Source organism: Sturnira hondurensis, unplaced genomic scaffold, assembly GCF_014824575.4.
Source record: "Sturnira hondurensis isolate 20B ecotype Veracruz unplaced genomic scaffold, ASM1482457v3 Scaffold0002039, whole genome shotgun sequence".
Lineage (NCBI taxonomy): Eukaryota > Metazoa > Chordata > Mammalia > Chiroptera > Phyllostomidae > Sturnira > Sturnira hondurensis.
In genome coordinates, this window is record NW_028074670.1 from 2,535,916 (window position 1) to 2,558,018 (window position 22,103).

Here is a 22,103-nt window from a genome sequence, read left to right on the forward strand (position 1 = left end):
AAAGTGTAGAGGAGAGAAGCCACTCCCATCCAGTACCTATAGGGAGCCTGAGCTGGCTAACAGAACCGAGGGAGGCTGTCTTGGGGGTCTCCTACCCCCCCTGCTTCTGCTACAGGCCCTAGCTGCTAATCTGCTCCCCACAAACGTATACAGCAGGGCTCACCCTCCTCAGCCCTGTGCCAGCAGCTCTGTCCTGATCCTCTTCCTGGTGTCCTGGCGGAAAACTACCCCCTGCTGCGACTGGAAAGTGCTTATTTGGGTGAGAGGAGCCAGAGTACTGCGCATTAGGCGAGGCACAATCCTGGTCGTTTTATGAGGAAAGCCTCACTTAAGCTTCCTGACCCCGGAACAATTGGGTGGGGACGCTTATCTATCTTCACCTCTGTAACGGAAATCCAGGCCCAAAGTAATTTACAAGAGCGGCAATGACGGCAGCAACCTTCAACGCCCCATGGGCAGGCCCTGACCAAGATCGCTCCCAGCCTCGCACTCGCATTCCAGTGTCCTCCGCCATCTCTCCCGGTCTCCCCTCGGATCCCTGGGATCCCGCGCCTCCCGCCTGTCCAGAGCCCAGGGTCCGTCCGGAGGTATGGCCTGGGGCCAAAGTGGATAGGAGTGTAGGCCTTGAGTGCCTGCCTGTGCGCCAGGCGCCGCAGAGCCGCCCTTTGTTTCTGCGGAGTCACAGTCACGTGGCGCTTCCGGAACCCAGTGTTCTGGGCGCCGTGCCAGGCCCGGACCCTCCACCCTCCCCCCGCCCTGCCTCTCCCCGCCCCGCCGCTCATCTCTCAACTCGGGAGCCTTGGAGCGCGTTGGGCCTCGAGGCCTGCGGCCTGTCGCCAGCGCTGCTCGGGTGGCCTCTCCTGCTCTCGGAGCGCCGCCACTGGGCCACTCTCAGTACTCTACGACTAGCGAGCCCAGTATTCAGGGGTTTCCTGGGGTCTGCCTGTTCTTCACTCCATTCTCACCATTTAAGGAGTGGCAAATACACACTGAGCCTCCCTCCCTAATCCTCTCTGACCACCGGCAAACAAAGCAAAACCAGAACCAGCCACCCTGGAGATGGTCCTCAGCATAGGCCATGTAAGGGCAAACGCCCCAGTCAGTGGGCAGAAACGGGGAGGCCCTATTGCCCTGGCCTGGCCACCGCTGTTGGCACTCCCAGCACTAGACTGTGCCCTGGGACACTTGAGAACCTTGGAACCTCATGGAAGCCACCTCTGCTTTGCTCAGCAAATTCAAGAATTTATCCAACAAGTATTTATTGAAAGCAAAATACGTGCAGGGCAACGAAGTCCCTCCAAGATGCCAGCCCTGCACTAAGCCTTCTAAAAGGATGTGAGAGGATTCTTTTTGTGTCCCAGCAGTGCCCATGAGGCTCAGTTTCCCCTGAGGAGGCCTTCATCCAGAGCTGCTTGGGAAGCCTTAGCAACGGGGTGGGCACAGCTGGTCCCCAAGGGCTGGGAATGGGGGCCCTGCCTGACCCTTACAGCCCAGCCTTGGAAAGGCAGCAGGGAGCACAGGGCTAGGCTCTGGGTGAGCATGGCATGGGGTCTCTGGGCAACCTTCACCGGTGCCTCTCATCAGGGCCTGCAGGAACTGGGACAGCAGACAAGGAGGGCCTGGAAGGGCGGAGACCTGGGAGAGGAGAAGGGACACGGCCCAGGGAGGACAGGTGGATGGGGCAGGAGGAACCCATGGGGTCAGAGGTGGGTGTGGACATCTGCTGGTGCGCATCAGGGCTTGGTGGGGAAGAGCAGGCAGGTGAGTTGCCGGCTGCCACTGTGTCTGTCCACAAGAGGCAAGGGGTGATGCACGTAGTGCTGGACCATGGCAGCCACAGAGGAGAAGTGCTGGACAGAGAGGTGAGGCATTGGTGAGTCCCTGGGGCCTGGTGCTGGGAAAAACTTCCTGAAGGAACTGATGGCCTCTGGCAAGAGGGCTTGTTGACACTTTGTAAATATTTTCCCTCCTGTTTGTGTCACGAGGCTCCACTGGCACTGTGCTACCCAACTCCAGGCCTTGTGCAACTTACCTGTGACGGCACCCCGGGCTTGCTGTCAGCCAACTCATGTTTCCCAGGCCAGATGGAAATAACTCTGAGGACCTGCCTCCACGCCTGTCCCCCAGCACACGGAGCCGAGCGCTAGTGTGCAGCCCAGCGAGTGCTGGGGGCCAGCTGAGCCCTGGCACTGACAAGAGTCTGGACTATCTGGGCCCTGCCCTCCTCCCAGCTCATTCGCTCCAGGTACAAATAAATGCTCCCACCTAGGCCCTGTGCAGGCTGAGACAGCAGGAGGAAGTGCCTTCTCCAGTGCAAGGTGGACCTCTGGCAACTGTCACTGGCCACTGTCATTTAAACCCACTCCAGAAAAATACAGAATGTGGGGTTTTCCCTAGGCAAACACCCCCGGCTAGGCCCAGGGCACCTCTTTGCTCTGTCCCTGTTGCCCTTTTGTCCTCCACCTCGTCCAAAACCCACCTCTTCATGGTGCCTGCCCTCCCGGCCCAGAGCATAGTGGCGCCCACCATCCAGCCGCCGGATGGGAATGTTGAAGACCCGGCCATGGAGAAGCACTGCCAGGGTGAGGGGCTGGGAGCTACGAGGGCCTGAGCTGGGGCGCACGGTGTAGGCCCCGTCCTGTGGAGGAGACGCATCCATCAGCCTCATATTCTGTGCGTGCACCTGCAGCCCTGGCCCTCGATGGCCATCCCCCACACCTTGCCCCACCATCCCTATCTGTTTAACCAGCCACAGCCCATGAGAAGGGGTGACTGAGAAGGCCAAGGGGCTCTGCAGTTGCCCACCTTTTGGCATTGGAGCAGGGCACTCTCAACAGCATGTCGGTCGCAGTTCCCTGAGTACCAAGGCTGACCCAGCAGACCGTCGTCCTACACACACATACACACACACTCAGAGACTGTGTGCTGGCAAACCAAAGGGGGTGGGGAGTGGAGAACCCCAGGTGCAGTTATTTGTGTTCACAGCTGCCTTCCCCAGACTGAGTCTGTGCAAGCTGAACAAAGATGTGTCAGTGCCTGGTACCCACGGCGCCGCACACACGTGTTTGATGCGAGTTGCAGTGGTGGATGCCAGCCCAAGAGCGTTCCTGGCAGGCCTCCGCCCCTAGCCCTCTCCCGGCCCCTCCTCACCTCAGCAGCTGCGGTGCTTCTGGTGGGAGCTGCAGAGGAAAGAAGCAGATCATAGCGCTGGGGCTGGGAGGGGATTAGACAAAGGAAGCTTGGGGCCCAGCTGCAGGGGTGGGGGAAGTTGGAGGGGCGTGCGCATAAAGCGGAAACCCAAAGCAGGCCACCCGGTGTTTCACCCCTCCTCTCTAGGTCTTGGGCTCTGGTATGACCCACCAGCAAGGCCACATGGGGCCTCCAAGTGAGGGGTGGTCCTGAAGTACAGGCTGGAAGCCTCCTGTTTTGATGCAGACCCTAGAAAATGCCCAAGGGGGTCTCCTCAAGCTTGTTCTCAACTGGGGGCGGAGCTGCTGGGACTCCCTCAGCAAAGTGGGGCAAGTGGGCTGTGGGAATGTCTGTGACCCGCAAGACTGTGGCTCGGTGGGAGCTGGCAGTACTCCTCAGAGTTTGTATTGAAGATGTCTCTACTTGCCTTTAGAGGTGGCATTTGCAGCTTCCTGGGACATAGGAGGTCTGGTCAGAAGCTACTGGGCCCTGCAGGCCTGCTTCTCTGGGCCTGAAGTCCCACCCCCAGTCTCCTTCCCTCCCGTCTCACTTCCCGTGACCACAAGCCTCTTACATTCCTGGCTTCCTGGGGAGCTCTGGAGGGCCTGTGGGGAGAAAATTGGGGAAGAGGTCAGGGTCTTTATTTCCTTCAAAAAGAAAGGCCCAGTGAACCCAGAGATCCCAGGGTCAGGGCTGCGGAAGCCTGTGTACATGTCTCTCTCTTTCTCTCTCTCTCTCTCTCTCTCTCACACACACACACACACACACACACACTCACACTCAAACACTCACAAGCACCTGGTGGGGCACTTACCTGTGTACTACTGATGTCCTTGGCAGAGGGACTGGGGGCATCGGGCCCTGGGAGCTCAGAGTCTGAGGCAAAGCAGGGACTAAAACAGAGGGCAGGCCCTGCTGGGCTGGGAGTGAGGCAAGGACGCCTCACAGGCCAGAGAGGGGCTGAGGCCTGCTGCAACCCCCCGCTGCTTCCCTGCAGCCTGGGCTTCCTGGGAAACTTCCAACCAGGCTGCAACAGCCAGGCAGCCCCTCCCACAGCCCTGGCTCTATGGGGTCCCACCCCTGTGGCTACTGTGGAGCCAACCAGAACGGAAGGAGAAAGTATGTGTGCTTCTGCATGTGTCCAAAGGCAAACGTGTATTGGTGGGGGTGGTGAGAAAAGAGGAGGGAAGAAAATGGAGTCAGAAGTACGTGTCTTGCTGTGGGCAGCTGAGGGCCTCAGGGTGTGATGGATCCGGGGCAGAGGGAAGTGTTCACCTGGGCTGGGCTCACACTCCAGGTAGATGTCCTCTTCAGATTCCTTTGCAGAGCCTGGCACCTAAGGGAGCGAGGGAAGGGTATGTGGGACCCAGGGTTTGACAAGTGAGTGAGAGGGAGGGCAGAGCCATCACTGGGGGTAGGGGAGGCTGCTGGCACCTCACTCACAAGTGAACCTCCTTCTGGGAGCCAACTGGAATGATTAAAACTGCTCCTTGGCCTGGAAGGGGAGCACCCCACGAGCATCTCCCCTCTCAGAGGTGCTCACAGGCTCCAGCTCTCAGACTGTGGGTGGCCAGGAGGAGCTCTGGGCAAGGCCAGTAGCTCTGGGCAGCACCCCCAAGACGAGAGGCTGACACCCTGCCAGGGCTTGTGGCCAACAGGGAGGGACTCAGCTCAGGGCCTTTTTCCTCAGTCTCAAGGACATTTCCTGGTCCTCCCTTCCTGGGAGCACCCCACACCAACCCTGCCGACTTCCTAGCCAGAACCCTAGAGTGTGAAGTGGGGATGGAAGGGCCGCTCACCACTGGGGCTGGTGCAGTCAGCTCTGGGAGGAAGAAGAGAGGACTGTCAGTCATAAGCATGGGGAGAAGGGAATTGAGTCACACAGGCTGGAGGAGCAGAGCGTCCTTCGAACTTATCCAGGGGTATCCTTGGAGCCAGCACCGAAGCCCTGGTAGAAAGCCACCCTCACCACTGTCATCTTCCTTCACAACCCCAAGGCAGTGCCTGGCTTGACCTCCCAACCGATTTGCCAGGCTCGGCTCCAAATGACTTTGAGCTGTTCCAAAAATCAAACCCCCCTCAAGGGCATGAAGGTTTACCAACCACTGAGCATGTAAAACACAAATGTGCCTTAGGTTAGGGGTCTGACCTTGCGCAGGGGGAGGCTGCTCCTCCTGGGGCCCCTTTCAGACAAAAACCTGTGGGCTAAGGTCCCTCCCGGTCCGACATCCAGGGCTCTGGTGTCATAGGCCTCCAGGCACTTACCTTAAAGGACAGTCTCTGGACGGTGGAGGCAATAGTGACATGAATGGAATCAGAGGGCCCCTGGGTGGGGGTGATATTCAGGTGTGTCTCAATAGTGAGGGTCCTTCAGGCAGAGCAGGTGCCCTGTGAGCCCCTCACCTGACCGGGAGACCGCAGCGGACTCTGCTTCTGTGTGATCTCAGGCAAAGCAGCTCATGTCTCAGTCCCCTCAACTGCCCACCTTAGGGGGATGGCAGGGCAGGTGAAAATAGGGAGGAGCCAGGGGCGTGCAGTGACCAGGTACAGCATGAGACCGACTGCAAGGCAGCTGGGCTCTACCCCTGTGGGGCCGGACTCCCCTCTCTTCGGGGTAGTCAGGTGCGTAGGTCCTGGAGAGAGAGAAGACATCCCCATTACCTGGCCTCCCAGAGGGCTGTCCCTGGTTCACGGCCGCCTGCAGGTTCAGTGCTGCCTTCAGCTGTGGACACAATGAGGGTGAGGAAGAACCGGGTGGGAAGGGGTAGGAAGGAGAAACAGGCATGGGGAGGGCAAGGATGGTAGGGCAGTGCATATCTGTGCCACTTAGAAAAACACTGCGACACCAGTGTTTGTACAAAGGGGGTGCCCTTCCCTTTGCCTCCATCCTGTGGCTCTTTGTCGTGAGTCTCTCCTTGTTTTCCTTTTTGTTCCAATAAAAGTGAATGATGAGAACAGTAGCCTTCAAAGCCCAAAGTGGGATCATGAAGGAGGAGAACTGGCAGTGATTGGCGGCTGAGTGGGGATTTCTTCCCTCTTCAGCAGGGACGGGTCCTCAGGCCCCCGGTCCCTGGATGGGCAACAGAGCCTGTTTTGTCTCCTTCCCCCAACCTTCCCACCTCTGGCCAGAAGGCGAGTCCTGGGTGATGCACACTGGGAGGGTGAGAGGACCAGGCCAAACAGAGGGGAGCAGTGACTGTTCACAGGGTTCAGGCTTCTGATGCCTCTAATTTTTCAGGGGTCTCTTGAATGCAGGTGTGGGGGTCTTGCAAATGAGATGCTTCTTAGATTTATTCACTGGGAAACGGTAGCCTGGGGTGCGGCAGACAGGGAAGGAGATGCTGGTACAAAGGTTGTTCACCTTTTCCGGCTCCGGCTCCAGTGCTGGTGACTTGGATGGGCCCAGGGGTCCAGAGTGATCTGGAAAAGGCCCCAAGATTGTGAGTCACTAGGTCCCTCCCAAGTAGGTTCCCATTTTCCTCCCTACCCGAACCTAGCCTCCATTTCCTCCTCTCTCCCTCCTTGCCCTCCCAGCTCACTGGCTTCCTGACAGTCCTGTCTCCATGGCAACTGGAGGAGACCAGCTTCCCTGCCCCCAACTGGCCCAGCCTGGAGAGCCCCGCAGGGGTGGGGGTGGGATGCCAGTGGGTTCTCTGGGCACCTCTACCCTTGCTCTGAGACTGCTGGGATCTCTGAGAAGGAACACCAGGCCCCTGGGACCGAGTTGGGCCTCCAGCTTTCCCACTGTTGCCTTGGTTACACTACCCCTCCAGACTCCTCTCCCTTTCCCAACTTCCGCCTTCCTTCTCCCCTCCTCCTCCCTTCCTTTCTCCATTTCTCATTCTCTCTGTCCCCGTTGAGTCAAAAGGCCCCAGCAACTGCCGGCTGAGGCGTCCCTTCACTGCCCTGCAGACACAGAAGAGAGCAGGCCTGCAGGCTCTGCCCTCGTGGGGACACTCCTGCCCTGCCTGACCACCCCAACTTTCTGCCTCCACTTCCCAGCCCTCACCCAGGTACAAAGAGTCCTCTTCGGCTCCAGGAAGGTGGGCAGGGGCTAGTTTCCTGAGCAGAGCCTCACAGGGGGGCAGCTCATATTTATCTTCCTCTTCTTCCTCCTCTTCCTGGGCCTTTGGGAAGGGGTAATGAGCCCAGGGAGGATGGAAGAAGTGCAGGAAGAGTGGTGGCCCCCACTTTCCCCGCCCCCCCAGCCCTGGCTCAGCAGCTGGACTTACCCTGTTTCTCCAGGTCCCGGGGGTGGACAGAGGAGACGGGCAGGGGACATCTGTTCTCCACCCTGCAGAGTCTGGAAGGGAGACTGATGAGACTGGCCTCGTCTCCTTCCGGCCCGCCCCCAGTCTAGCACAAGGACTTACTCTCTCTCCCCAGTACAATAAACCATCTGCACTCCCACAGCAGGCCTCAATGCTTCATTCGGCTTAAAGGAACCACTCAGGACGGGCCTTTCCAGCACCGCAGCAGGGCCAGTGACGCAGGAGTGGTGGAACGCCTCCCGGCAAGCTGCCTGTTGCACCTAGGCCAGTCCCCTACCCCATGCACTCCTGGTTCTGACCCAGGCAGATGGCAGTGAGGCCCCAGTGACTCAGCAGTGCTGGACTATGAGGGACACAGATGGCGAAGAGGCCACTCAGGGGAGACTCAAAATTGCAAGGGACCTGTTCTCCCAGCCCCCGCCCCCCCGCACTGTGTCACTTACCTACACATTTGGGGGGTGGAAGGGGTGGCCCCAACCTGCAATAAGACTATAGTCAACTCTGCCCAAGTGACCCTTGAATTTTTGTCAGCCACGCACCGCACTATCCTAGGGCATTCACACTGATGATCATGTGAATGGAGCCCCTTGGAGCTGTGTGACAGCAGCCTGGGACAGGGCAGCAGGAGTGAAGAGTCCGGGACGGGGCTAGTGTCCCTGGGTACCCGGCTGGGTGAGTCGGTGGCCAAGGGCAGCTGGCAGTGGGCGAGCCCTAGTGCTCACAGGGCAGTGGAGGCACGGCCCCACTGGGTGGGCAGGCCCAGGCACAGCAGGCACCGCTCCAATGGTGGCCGTGTCCAGGAAAGGGTGGTGAGGTGGAGGCAAGAGAGAAGGGTAGATGGAAAGCGAGGAGCTGAGTACTCACCAGGGCTTGCTCCCCCTGCGCTTGTCCTGAAAAGAGGCAGGGAGCGGATCAGGGAGTGGTTGGCACCGCGGGGTACCTTTCCATGCCCAGAGTCCTTGGCCCCCACGGGAGGGCAAGTTTGTGCACCTGGGGCTGCCCCAGAACCAAGTCTTACCATGGCCAAGGTGAAGGAGCTATGCCTTCCTGAAGTCTAGCTTCTGCCACAAAGGGCCTGGGGACAGAGCCCCTATTGTTCCCATTATTTGCATCTCACAAGCACCTGGAAGGTGGGCGTGCTGTGGCTTCCAACCCCAGACCAACTTCGCCCACTGCCACCCCCAGGGCCCAGCCCCCACCCCACCCCCCACAGCTGTGCTCCCCAGCCCCTCTGGCCTCTGCACCCAGGCTGCAAAGAGAGAAGGGGATCCACGGCTTCCTACAGCTCTCTGATCAATCTCCCCTCCTCCTGGAGGCTCAGACTCACCTGGGATCAGCCAGACTGTCCCTTTCCCAGTTCTCACAAGACATGACATTAATGGGCAGGTCCAATTAAAAACAGGAAATTGTCCTTGCAGACACTCTCCTTAAATCCTTCATGCCTGCTGTCATTGCTGGTGAGTCGTGATCAGTGACCAAGGAAATGGAGGTTAGTGAAAAGCTTAGAGACATGCGGTCCTATTTAATTTGAAAGCTTCTTTTTCTGACGAATGTATGTGTTCATTCAGTAGGTATTTCTTAAACATCCTCTGTACACCAGACACTGCGCTGTAGGTGCTGTAGGAAAACTGAACAAGCAGGCACCACACGTGTATTTCCTCAACGGACTCTCGCAATAGCTTCAGGATGCAAGGACTGTTTTTATCTCTGCTTTTCAGATGAACCAACCCAGTGTGTGAGTCAGCTCAGGCTGCCATCACAGAACACCACAGGTGGGGTGGTTTAAACAACAAATTTCTGGTCTGGAGGCTACAAGTCCAAGATCAAGGTGTCATCACGGGTGGTTTCCAGTGAAAGCTCTCTTCCTGGCGTGCAGACAACTTCTTGCCGTGTCCTCACATGACCTTTCCTCTGTGCTTGCGTGGACAGAGATCTCTGGTGTCACTTTCTCTGTTTTAAATTAATGAACTCGTTTACTTATTTATTTTAAAAATGTCTTTAATCTCTACCCGAAGACATTTTTCTCATCACTTTTATTTTTTAAAGATTTTATTTATTTATTCTTTCAGAGAGGTGGGAGGGAGGGAGGAAAAGACAGAGAAATGTCGATGTGAGAGAGAAACATCGATCAGGCTCTCGTACGTGCCACAGCCAGGGACTGAACCCACAATCCAGGCGTGTGCCCTGACCCCGAGACCAAACCGGCGACCTTTCACTTTGCTGGATGTCATCCAACCAACTAAGCCACACCAGTCAGAGCTCTCGTTAGCTTTAGAGAGAGAAGAAGCGCGAGAGAGGAACATCAACGTGAGAGAGAAACATCAATTGGTTGCCTCCTGTAGGTGCCTAAACCAGGGATCAAAACGGCAACCTATGTATGTGCCCTGACCGGGGATTGAACTGGCAACCTTTCATTACTCCGTAATGCTCCAACCAACTGAGCTACACTGTCCAGGGCTGTTGTCAATTCCTCGTATAAGCACACCAGTCCTGTTAAATCAGGGCCTCATCTTTATGACCTCATTTAACCTTAATTACCTCCCTAAAGGTTCTGTCTCCAAATGCAATCACATTGGGGGTTAGGGCTCCAACATACGAATCTTGTAGGAACACAATTCAATCCATAGCACTGAGAGACTCAGAAGTTGAATGACTTTCCCAAGGTGACTTAATCAGTAAGTGTGGAGGGTGAGTTTCAACCCAAAATTTGCCTGGCCCAGAGCCTATACACAAACACCCGAGCCACCCTGTGCTTCACCTAGGGTTGGGTCCTGACCCCACTTTCCTGTGATGAACTTGGACACATGGTACTCGCCGACTTCCCTAATGAGCCCGTGACTTCCAGCGTTCTGCTACCTGAGTGAGTTTAGGAACTTTGACTTCTGGGAAGAGTTGGAGGAAAAAGAAGGGCTGGCACTCTGTGTCTGATCCTGTTGAAACTAGGGAATGGGGAAACACAGCCTGGGATCATGAATGTAAGGCCTTCATGACGTAGGGCACTGTAACTTTCCTGTGTTTATTCCTTTGCTGAGGTCCTGCCTGTTGGCACGAAGGGGAACTGAAGGCCATGTGCTTGTGTCTTTGGAGGCCGCGGTGCTGGGGGACTATGCAGAGAGAGCACCGGGGCAGGAACTGCCGCAGCCTTCAGAGAGGAACCACCTGAGTCAGGTGATTCCTGAGACCTAGAGGTGAAAGGCACTTAAGAAGCCATGAAGAGTCACTGGGGTGGCATAACAGGGAGCCTGTTTGGTGCAGTGGAAACGTGAGAAAACAAAAAACAAAGAGACAGTCCAGGCCTGGAGTCAGAGATGGGGGTCTCCTCCCTGGCACGCCCCACACACACACACTGCCTTCAACTCCACCACACCCTCCATGCAGGGCTTTGCATAGGCAAATGTCAGGGCCTGGGTGAGCCAAAGGACCTCAGGCAGAGGGTGGAATCCATGCCATCTCAACTCGGGGCAGTCATTGGCCTTGGCAGATGGGGAGAAGAAAAAGGAAGGAGGCCTGCCTCCTGGCTCTGTCCCCCCAGCCAGGCCTGCAGGACTGTGCCCTGTTAGTCACACAGGCCCATGTGGACATCCTCATTGTCCGAGCCCAATGTCCTGGTCTGGGATCAGCCAGACCAGCCCTTTCCCAATTCTCACAAGACATGACATTAATGGGCAGGTCCAATTAAAAACAGGAAATTGTCCTTGCAGACACTCTCCTTAAATCCTTCATGACTGCCGTAATTGCTGGTGAGTCGTGATCAGTGACCAAGAAAATGGAGGTTAGTGAAAAGCTTAGAGACGTGCAGTCCTATTTAATTTGAAAGCTTCTTTTTTCTGACGGATGTATGTGTTCATTCAGTAGGTATTTATTAAACATCTTTAATATTAGTATGGCTCCAATATTAGTGTGACATTTGCCTATGCAAAGCCCTGCATGGAGGGAGGGTGTGGTTGAGGTGAAGGCAGTGTGGATTGGGAAACCCACCCCCTGGGTTTGGTGCTTGTAGCGGGGTGGTATGTAAAGTCTCTTGAAATACACATTGATTGCCCTGGCTAGTGTGGCTCAGTTGGCTGGAGCCACACTAATATTAAATCGTTGTCCATCTTTGGCACAGGAGTGCTTTGTGCACAACCATGGCTACTCCCCTGGGACGGGTTTACTAGAAGGAGAATTTCTGGAAACATATTTTGAAGGTGTCAGGGCCCCTCTGTCTGTCAGCACATGACTGCCTGTGTTATGGTCCTTCCAAAGCACAAAGTGATTCTCCCTGTTTATTGTTCAGGTTCTGATCTCCGTTGAGAGCAGCTCATAATTTACAGGCCCAGGGCGGTCTCAGTCCACCTTGAGGAAACAAACAGCTACCTGGAGAAGTATCTCCTGGTCTGTGTGGTCATAAGAGTCCCTAGAGGACTTGTCAAATGCCCTAGATTCCCGACCTTCCTGAAATCGTAAGAGCAGATGCTCCAGGAGATAATTAGGAATCTATATTATGCCTAACAAGCAACCTAGATCAATCTTGTGATCAGTCAAGTTTGAGAAAGGCTGTTCTTGCGGGAGCCTGAGAAGGCTCGACTGCTGGGACACTTTGAGGATCACTTTGAGGTGCAGCTTGTAGCTCATTGGGAAGCAAAGATCCCCAGCAGAGAAGGAACATGACACAGACCCTGCTCACAAGGGACCACTATGAGTGAGGGAGGGGCAAACCCAAGGACAGGCTCAGGATCTCTGGGCTCCCATCTCCTTGTGTGTAAATGGGGGCATTAATATGGCATTCCTCCAGGCGGGGGCCGGGGGTGGGACTCCTGCCAGGGTCACATGACATGACGACATGTGAAACACACAGTGTGCACACAGTGGATACTAGGTCTTCCGGAGTGGTGGTGCCATGGCTGCAGCAGCTGTCGGCAGACAGAGAAGGTGGTGGCATCTAGCTGGGACCCCTGGCAGAGCGCAGTGGGGAGCACTGTGAGGACTGGTGGTTTCCGAGAACCTGAAGGACAGGTAAACAGGCTGTAGCTTGAGGTTTCAGGTGTGAGGGGTGTGGTTCGTAGAGCAGGACCTGCTGAAATGGAGGTGGCTGGACTCCCAGAGAACTGACGGGGACATCTGCCTTCCTGCATTTCCTACCTCTGGGACATTCTCCATCAAGAATATTGCTTCCTTTCACATAAGTCAGATGAGGCCTTCCCAGACTCCCTTGCAGCTGGGGTGCGGGCATTCTGCCAATCAAATGTCCTCATGCTAGCCTTTGAGTGTAAAGTAGGCACCAAGAGGACTACACCCTGGGAAGAGATGGAGACCCTAGTGGTACAACCTGGGGTCTGAGTCAGTTGTGCTGCAAACGGTGGTGTTTGTGCTCAGGGTGCCTCCACCAGGCCAGCTTGGCTATAACCCTGGGGACATGTCCTTGGCTGGTTCTGTAGCCCTGCTGGGAAGGCTGTGAGCTACGGAATCCTTTTAACTAATTATTTGTTAGCCTGAAGAGAGGAAACTGGCGCATCACTGAGATCACCCCGTAGAGGCCAAGAGTGTAAACCCTGCAGCCAAGTGTACGCATCTCCCAGGAACGTGGGACCAGGCAGGACTGTGCCATAGCTTTATATTTCTATACTCTTGAGATGTCTGTTATGGTAAACAACTATTTTTATAATTAAAAATATCAGTCAGTACAGATATCTTTAGTTATTTATTTTTACCCTCACCCGAGGCTATTTTTTCATTGCTTTTAGAGAGAGAGGTAGGGAGAGAGAGAAACGTCAACATGAGAGAAAAGCATTGACTGTTTGCTCCCCCTATGTGCCCAGACCTGCAACCTAGGTATGGACCCTGACCAGGAATCCAGCCCACAACCTTTCCATTACCAACTGAGCCACACCAGCCAGGGCAATCCATACAGGTTTCAAACAGGAGGAAGTGCTGGGAGAAAAATGTCCTAGCGGTAGGTGGGACCCTCACAGTGGGAGGTCAGGGCAAGGGCAGGGCCTGGGAATGGGAGGCCACCACAGGACAGCCAGGTTTCCCATGGCCAGGGAAGTAGAGGGAAGGGTGCTGAGAATGCGAAGATTTTTCTCCTGGGGCAGTTGGAATCAGAGGAGCGAGTGGAAGGGGGTGGGTAGAAATAGGGACAAGCATGGCACAGGCCTGAACAGGAAGGGATGTGGAGGGGAAGCCTGGGGTGGAGAACTAGGTCCTGTGGGGTGTAAGGGAGAATGCGGCCCTCAGGATATTTTCATCTGAGCAGGTCAAGCTCCAGTTGAACTGTCTGTGGTTGGGTTAGTTAATGTCTGGAACAGTCCTGAAGAAGGTGGTTGGCGATAGGGAGAGAAGAGGAATGAAGGGGACTGTCAGGGCTGGTTTAGCACGAGCTGGCAGACCCCTCTTCCTCTGCAGCCCACTGTCCTCCTAGGCCTGCCCAGTCATCTTCCTCAGGTGGCAGGTGTAATGCGAGATGAAGGACTAAAGGACACATGGACAGAGGCCCATACAAGCTTCCTAAAATGGGTCTCTGGCTCTTGTTCCTCCTTGGTACATGATTTTTTTTTTCACTGCACCTTCAGAAATTTGTAACCAACCCTCCCTCTATCTCTCCTGAATGTGGATACAAAAGTTGGTGTATAGTTTGCCTTTGTTTTTCTGGAAAGCAGTACACTAGCTTTCAATAGATTCCAAGGGTTAGGGCTGGGCCGAAAGTCCAGGTTGGCTTTCCCTGGCCTCCAGGGTGAGGTGCAGAAGCTGGCATTGCCCTGCTTGCCTCGGCCCCTGCCAGGGCAGTGCGCCTTTGTTTCACACCCCCTGCCCTCCCCTGTTCCGGAACTTTTGCTCCAGCAGACTGTCCTGTGATGGCTCTGCCTAAAGTCTTTGAGTGAATGCTCATGACTGATTGCATGAACACCAAATGCTTCTTGTTGCCTCGTAAGCTCACGCCACTACCTACTTCTCTCGCCCCAGCATCTCCCCTTTTCCCATGGCCTCACTAACACCCACCTTCTCTCCGTGGTTCCACAACTGGAGCCCCAGGTGGCCCATTCTGCACCCTATTGACTTATGGAAATTTCAGTTGGAAGAATTTAGATCTTTAAAGGAGGGTCCTCTTAATGTATAGCAAAACACGGTATAAAAAATAAATTGAAAAAGGACTCTACTATATGTATGTTATACTTCAAAAACCTTTGACTACCCCTCCCAAATCCACTCTTATCTCTGCACCTGGCAATGTCCTCTCCACAGGTGGTTCAAGCACACTCTCCTTCCCCCAGACCTGGGCCCTCTCCCCTCCACTTCAGCTCCTTATTATGCAGATCACTGTAGCTCCTTTGTTTTTAAACTTGATCGACTAGCCCACTGCCCAGAGTCTATCCAGGGAAGAGTCCAGACGTGTCCTGGTATTTGGAAAGCCCAGGAAAGATGCAAACACATAATGCTACACGGTTCTTTCATCCCCTTCTAACCTCAAACAGGCTCCTTCTTTTTTAAAAAAAAAATATATTGTATTGATTATGCTATTATAGTTGTCCCATTTCCCTCTTTATTCCCCTCCATCCTTTTTTTAAAAAAATTATTTATTTATTTATTTATTTTTAGATAGAGGGGAAGGCAAAGGAAGAGGGAGAGAAACATCAATGTGTGGTTGCCTCTCAAGCGCCCCCCACTGGGGGGCACTACTTGGCTCACAACCCCAGGCATGTGCCCTGACTGGGAACTGAACTGGCAGCTCTTTGGTTCACAGGCCAGGGCTCAATCCACTAAGCCACACCAGCCAGGGCCCCCTCTGCCCTTTAAAAAAAAATTATTGATCTTAGAGAGGAAAGGAGAGGAAGAGAGAGAAGCATCGATGTAGGAGAGAAATATTCATTGGTTGCCTCCCATAGGCACCCCCCGCTGGGGATCAGAACCGCAACCTTTTTGGTGCACAGGATGACGCTCCAACTGATGGAGGCACCCAGCCACTGCCAGGCTTCTTCTTCTCTGAGGGCTGTGCACCTGCCATTCTTCTGCTGATTCACTCTGGCCCTCTTCCTTCAGTCCACCGCTTAAGCTGAGGATCCCAAACCAGGGCAGCCTGTCCCCCACACTCTTGGGGCTCCCACCATAGTCAAATTTCAGGTTTATTTCAGAGCTAGTCTATAGACTCGTACTCAACTGTAAACCCTCTAAATGGGTTGCCACTGTGTCTGTTTGGTTCACCCCCAAATTCCAAGAGCCCAGCCCACAGTATGGCACAGCAGGCTCTCAGAAAATATTTGTTGTAGCTGTGGATTCAAATCTTACTCAAAGCCCTCCTCTCTGCAAACATCCTTGGTTTCTGTCTTCTGAAAGACCCATGGCTTTCTCCTTTCTTGTCCATTGGCCACCAGCCCTAGACTGAGCAGAGTCCTGAGACCCTTTTCCTCCCTGTTACCTACAAATACCCCCTCCTCTAAATGCATACAAATTACCAAGGACTCCTCTCTGGGTAACTTAGATCTGGACAACACCCTACAGGGTCCTTTTCTTTATTTACCTTCCAGAGTGTGGGGGCAGGGGGGGGGGAGCTGTATTCCTCCTCCCCAGATTCCCCCCCCCCACCACCAACTCCCTGGCCTGTTGTAATGTGGCCCTGCTTAGGCTTCCTTCTTCCAGAGCCTGGGTGCCAGGCTTCTCCTATTCCCGCGGCACCCTAGTTCCTTTCTCTTAAGACTGGTGAGCCTAGAGAGACCAGAAAACCAGCCTGGCCTGGCCTCCTACCTTAGCCTTAGGAAAGACAAGACAGAGATGTTCCAGGATGTGCCTCCATCCCCACATCCTTCCTTGATGGGTGTGGACGGCCCGGAGATCACCCTCCCCACCTTTACCAAAGAAAGCTGAGACTAAAGCGGAGGTGGATGCTAGACCTCCAGCCAAGGCTATCTAATTATGCACACAGACAGGACCAAAGCCCTCAGTCCTTCACCCTAGTCCCAGGCCGTATAGGGGCCTGAGCAGTGGTTCCAAGGGGAAAGGGTGACCCCTGGTGGTGACAAGAAGCAGGGCGGCCGCCCCTCACCTCTGGCACTGGTTGACAGGGAGGGGCGTGGCCTGCAGGACCTCCAACACAAGCTTTATTATCTGTTATTGATACGAAGACCTTGCCTCGAAATCTGTGAGGTCCTCCTATATACATGAAAGACTTAAAATACATGTACAAACAATATTAAGGCAAAAAGTCAACCATAATTCCACTGTACATGAAAGGTGTTATTAAAACTATGACTTTTGTTTGATTTTTAAAAGCTAGGTTTTTTTCCTTTTCATTGAATTTACTGCGGTGACACAATCAACAAAAGTACACAGGTCTCAGGTGCACAACCCTACAATACATCATCTGTACACAGTGTTGTGTTCATCACCCCAATCGAGTCTCTCCATTACCATTTAATCCCCCTCGACCATCCTCCGCTTCCCCCCCCATCTTTAAATGCCAGTTCTAACAAACTTTTATTGAAAACATTCATGTGCTAAAGACACCTCTGCTACAGTGGGAATCCTGTAGTTGCACCAGGAAGTGTAGCCAGTGTAGGTGCAGGCATTTCCATGTGCAGAGTATGTTCCTGCGTGGCCCCCAAAATTCTGAAGGGGAAAGAATCCAACTTTTAGTACACTGTACCCTCAGCCACATTCCCTGTAATGACCTATCAACACTGCCCTGTGACTTTAACTGCACCCTGCTCACTGTCAATTCAGGAAGCAGAGATGGGCATTAAATGGTTCTGGCACATCACAGGCAAGTAACACAGGCTCTTACTCATTCAAAAGTCGTGTGCTATGCTCTGGAATGCAGAAGCTCACCGTGGAAGGAGAGAACAGGTTCCTATTAACGAGCCCAGGAACTGGGGCAGTGCAAGTCTCCAAGTTTCTATGGTACCTATCTTTTGTGTCTAAGGCCAAAGAGGCTACTGAACAAAAGGCTGGTTGTCTTAACAGAAATGTTTGGAAAACCAAGCCTCTGAGAACTTCCCAGACAAAACTGAGCATGCTTAGAGACCACCTGACCAGTTATTATGACCCCCAACTCCTGCTAGCAACGGAAGCGGAGCAATCGGCACATCCTCTCTGGAGTTGTTTCCAACTTATTGAGTATTTCCAGGAAGTAGCTGGTCTTGAACTAACTACAGAAGACTAAAATCTCACTGACATTAGAGGGTCCTAGCTATACTGGGCCTCTTTTCCTATCAACCCTGAAGGTCAGGGACGTAACAGTGTATGACCAGATCAGAAAGTGTAAAAGCTGAAAATGAGGTTGGAGACACAGTCCAATGTGTTGCTGGTCACTGTGGTGTCACTGCTCCCGATACAGGTGTAACCTGAATCCCCACTTGGGAGCCAGAAATCAGCTGAGAAGCCTCTGGAGAGAACGCCCTGGGCCCGGAGGGTGAATGAAGTGGGGCCTCAGCACAGCTCATCCCACCGAACAGGCTGGACCCCTGAATTCCCGGCTTGCACTGAAGGGTTTGGTAAGTCCTTTCTGCAGTGCCACAGAGAATCCTTGGGTAACCTCGGAAGTTAGAACAAAGGTTCTGGCGCCTGACCCTGAGGTGTGAGCCCAGCACTACTGGGAGAGAACATACTGAATGGGAGTGCCCTGGTGCCCTCAGCCTTACCTGGCATTGCCATGTAAAGCTGAAACCTGGGCACGAACACCCGGACCTACATCCCAGGACGTGGAGGAACTAAGCCTCCTCTGGGTTTCCCGAGGAGCCCTATCGGCCACCCAAGGGCCCTAACAGGCTTAGTAGAGCCTCAGGTCGGAGATGCTCCTCCCTCCACCAAAGGGAGTTCTCTCCAGGCGTTGGAGGAGAGGTCAGGGAGGCGCCCTCGGCAACCCTCCTGTGCGCCCGGCCCAAGCCCCCACCCATCATCCCCTCCTCCTCCTCCTCCCAGCCCCAGCTACAGGCGAGGGCTGGACTCAGGCTGGAGGAGGGCTAGCGCCGACGACCCCACGGCGGAACGGAGTGTGCAGAGCCCGGGAGCCGGGCTTAAGCGGAGAGGATTCCCGCTTCTCCATTTCAGAGAAGTCCCCACTCGGCGATGGGGTTCCCACCGAGCAGAACGTTATCTTCCGGTCGCGAACGCGCTGCTCCTGGATTTCCGGTCCTGCAGCCCACGCCTGCTGGGAATTGTAGTTCGTGGGGAGCGGGGGGGCGGGACTGGCAAGGGCGCGGTATCCGTCTTCGAGGGCGTCAGGATGGGCGCTGCGACCTTTCTAGGCTCTTGACCGGATCCGTGAAAGTCCACTGGACCTGGGCTTGGCAAAGGGGTTGCAGTCCTCCCCTGCTGGGATTTTAGTCCCGGCTTGGGAGGAGGGGAGGTCGTACCCGGGCCAAACCCGGAGAGGTACCATTCTTATTCCTCATTTTCCTGCCTGCCTAAATCCTAACAAAAGGCCTGGGGTGGGACTCTCCACCCCAGCAAGCTCCCCTTGGCCTTCCCGCCGGCCCATCACCCTGCGATATATCTGCAGGGGAATGTTGGACCCGCCTCTAGATGGGCAAACTGAGGCACGAATAGAAAGGCTGGAGAAAATGGCCCAAGTGAGGCTTTGGCCTGGGAGACCCAGTTTTCAAAAGTCTGTAATCAATGCTGTCTTAAAATGATGAGCAGACCCACCCAGGACTGGCTGGCACATTAGAACTGATTGCTTTACAGGGTTGACGGGTAAAAATTTTTGTTTGCTAAATTTGGCAAACCCTACAGAGGGAGTCTGGGGTGGGAGGAAGCATCTCCTGACCAAGAAAACCAAGTAATGAGGAGGCCCTGGCTCACAGACTTTCCTTGAGGGTCAAATGGTGTTTGTGTGTGGGGTCAGGTATTTTGTAAAGCCCCAGGGATGGGTGAGGTGTTACCACCAGGATCTGAACCTAAGCTTTGAAATAAGGGCTCTGGACCTTCAGGATCCCCACCTTAAAGAGGAAGGTACACTTAATATAGTTATGTAAGATGACCTCCTTAGGAGAAACTGGGTAATAGAGACATGGGATCTCTCTGTTTTAAGTGGGGTGCAAGTGAGTCAAGGATGGCTTTGCCTTTCAAAGGTTCAAAGCCCTGTTGTTTTTCTGTTTGACAACTTCATTGAGTGTACAATTCAATGTTTTTTAAGTATATTTCACAGCGCAACCATGGCCCCAATCTAACTTCAGAACATTTTCATCACTTCGGAAAGGAACCTGAATCCATTAGTGGTCACCCCCTAAGAACCTCCCCATTCCTTCCAGTCCTAGGCAACTACTAATCTCTTTGTAGGTTTACCTATTCTGGATATTTTATACACATCAAATTATATAATATGTGGTCTTTTGTGACTGGATTCTTTCACTTAGAGTGATGTTTGAAAGTCTGTCCAGGTTGTAGCATGTATCAATACTCCATACTATTTTTGCAACTGCTTGTGGATATATTTTGAATTAAAACTTAAAAAAAAATGAAAAACAAGGTATCTAGAGGGTGAGCAGAAACCCAGCTGGCACTGGCATTCAGTGCTGAAAGCATTGTGGGCCTTGGGAGAGGAGAGGGCCCCCATCTTCACCCAGCTCCACCTCAGGGAGCTGAGGGCAGTGAGGGTTGGGAGGGAGGCATGGGGTCCCACCGCCACACTCTCAACCCATTTCCTGTCATTTAATTAGTGGGTCTGGGAGCAAGTTATTTTTACCTCACTTTTTTTATATGTAAAATGAAGATAATAAGATGTCTACTTAGCTCTTATCATGACCTTACAGTAGTGGAAGGATCCGATGTGACCCTAAGCTTGAGAGGTAACCCTGCCCTCTCATGTCCTCCCTGGGAGCCAGCCCCTCCTGCCCCAGTCGCTGTGTGCTTCCCTTCCATCACTGTGTTCCCCCTGAGCTCCTCCTGGCCTACTCGTTCCTACTGTACTGGACAGTGCCGCTTTTCCAAAAAGTGACCATGGAATTCCAAAGTGTCACTGTCTAGGGTGCTTCTGAGCATCTAGCAGTGATTAAAATACAACAACAAACAAAACACTTTAAAATCTTGAGCTCTATGCAAAAAACAAAACAAAACCCAAATCTGGCCATCCAGACCCCTGGCCATTCCTCAGAACTGGTTGCAATGATCTAGAAAAATTCATTGCAGATCAAATTTAAGGACTAGAAGCATTGGGAGTCAATGCCGTCAAAGGAATAATATGGGGAATTTTGGTGCTGGAATTTTGGGGTATTGTGACAGATCCTTGTCAGCCCCACAGGCTGAGGAAGGGCAACAGCTCAGCCTAAACTTCTAGGCTGGAATCAGAGGAGCCGGAAGAGACTGTCCTTGTCTAGCACCTGCATTTTACTGGGAAACTGAAGCTCAGAGAGGGCTGTGCGACAGCTTGGGGAGAATCCTTTGCAATTTCAGGAAATTCATGGCCCTGGAAGTCAGTTCACAGCCTGGGTCCATGGGCACAGAAGAAAAAAAACCTGGCTGTCTTTGGCACCCTCAGACTTTGGCCGGAATCCAAGCAGCCAAGTCCGGAAGTCAGTGTCTGATGCCTTCCTGTCTTGGTTACTTTCAGCTGGATGTTTGTCCTAGAAGTAGGAGCTTATTAATAATAGTGGTTACTCATCCCATTTGCGGCCATTGCTGAAGCACCAGTGGCCAAAATGAAGTTCAATCCCTTTCTGATTTCTGACCAGAGCAAGAACTGTAAGAGGCATTTCAGTGTACCTTCCCACAGAGTCCTTCACAAGAAGGTTATGTCTTTTTCAAAAGAGCTGAGACAGAGGACTTCCGCCAAGATGGAGGCATAGGTGGAAACACTGTGCCTTCTCCCACAACCAAGTTTGAATAAAACAAAGGTTTGGAGAAACAAAGACACAACCAAAGGACAGAAAATTGAATTATACGGAAGNCTGATTTCTGACCAGAGCAAGAACTGTAAGAGGCATTTCAGTGTACCTTCCCACAGAGTCCTTCACAAGAAGGTTATGTCTCCTTTTTCAAAAGAGCTGAGACAGAAGCACAATGTTTGATCTGTGCCCATCTGAAAGGTTGATGTTCAGGTTGCTCAAGGACACTGCAAAGAGCAGCAAATTGGCAAAGTGGTCCAGAAACACATCCCCTACACTGAATGGGTGCGACGGGAGCGCACTAATGGTGCAGCTGTTCATGTGGCGTTCACCCCAGCGAGGTGATCATCACTAGACTAAGGCTAGACAGAGACTGTAAAAAGATTCTTAAACATAAAGCTAAATCTCACCAAGTAGGAGAGGAAAAGAGCAACTATAAGGACAAAACAACTGAGAAGTTGCAGGAGTAATCTTATATACAGCTTTCATTAAAAACTGTTAAATAATAATGATGATGATGGTAATGATCACAGCCCTTGCACATGTCCAGGCCTTTTTTTCAAACCGCTTCTCATAGGTTGTCTCAGCAGACCCCCACATTTCCTCAAGGTAGGAGGGCTGGGGTATGGTCCTCACTTCAAGGGCAAGGAACCTGTTTAAGCAACTCTCCCAAAGTGACAGAGGCTAGAGCAGTACTAGAATGTAGGGATTTTGCTCTACTTAAAACATCAATAAAATTTTTTTGGCCCGGACTGGGTAGCCCAGTTGGTTAGATCCATTGTCCTGATATGCCAAGGTTGTGGGTTTGATTCCCAGTCAGGGCACGTACAAGGATCAACCAATGAGTGTA

At 53.3% G+C, this 22,103-nt stretch overlaps 2 protein-coding genes and 1 pseudogene across 2 annotated transcripts in view; 2 read left to right on the forward strand and 1 right to left on the reverse strand.

Annotated features, from left to right (window-relative positions):
* Positions 1–1,631: 1,631 nt before the first annotated feature.
* Positions 1,632–17,218, reverse strand: SH2D6 (SH2 domain containing 6). The gene is made up of 15 exons (XM_037039758.1): positions 17,215–17,218; positions 16,938–17,077; positions 8,325–8,350; positions 7,904–7,938; positions 7,422–7,492; positions 7,199–7,316; positions 6,551–6,609; positions 5,851–5,911; positions 4,989–5,011; positions 4,004–4,525; positions 3,764–3,794; positions 3,151–3,179; positions 2,806–2,889; positions 2,480–2,638; positions 1,632–1,850 (listed from the first exon to the last, which is right to left on the reverse strand). Exons 1-15 carry the CDS (start codon positions 17,216–17,218, stop codon positions 1,734–1,736), a joined length of 1,479 nt encoding a protein of 492 aa, XP_036895653.1. The 3' UTR covers positions 1,632–1,733.
* A 612-nt stretch (positions 17,219–17,830) lies between these two features.
* The window catches only part of CAPG (capping actin protein, gelsolin like), a 36,137-nt gene continuing 31,864 nt past the window's right edge, over positions 17,831–22,103 (forward strand). The window contains exon 1 of the mRNA XM_037039407.1: positions 17,831–17,923. Within this exon, the coding sequence (XP_036895302.1) occupies positions 17,846–17,923 (78 nt within the window). The 5' untranslated portion in view covers positions 17,831–17,845. The remainder of the gene's footprint in view (positions 17,924–22,103) is intronic.
* On the forward strand, positions 21,068–21,744 carry LOC118982377 (60S ribosomal protein L26-like; annotated as a pseudogene).

Coding starts and splice junctions, on each gene's coding strand:
- SH2D6 (XM_037039758.1), bottom strand. Junction 7,939..8,324: donor CGCAGGGGGAGCAAGCCCTG/GTGAGTACTCAG, acceptor GTCTTATTGCAG/GTTGGGGCCACCCCTTCCAC. Junction 2,890..3,150: donor GAAGCACCGCAGCTGCTGAG/GTGAGGAGGGGC, acceptor ATGTGTGTGTAG/GACGACGGTCTGCTGGGTCA.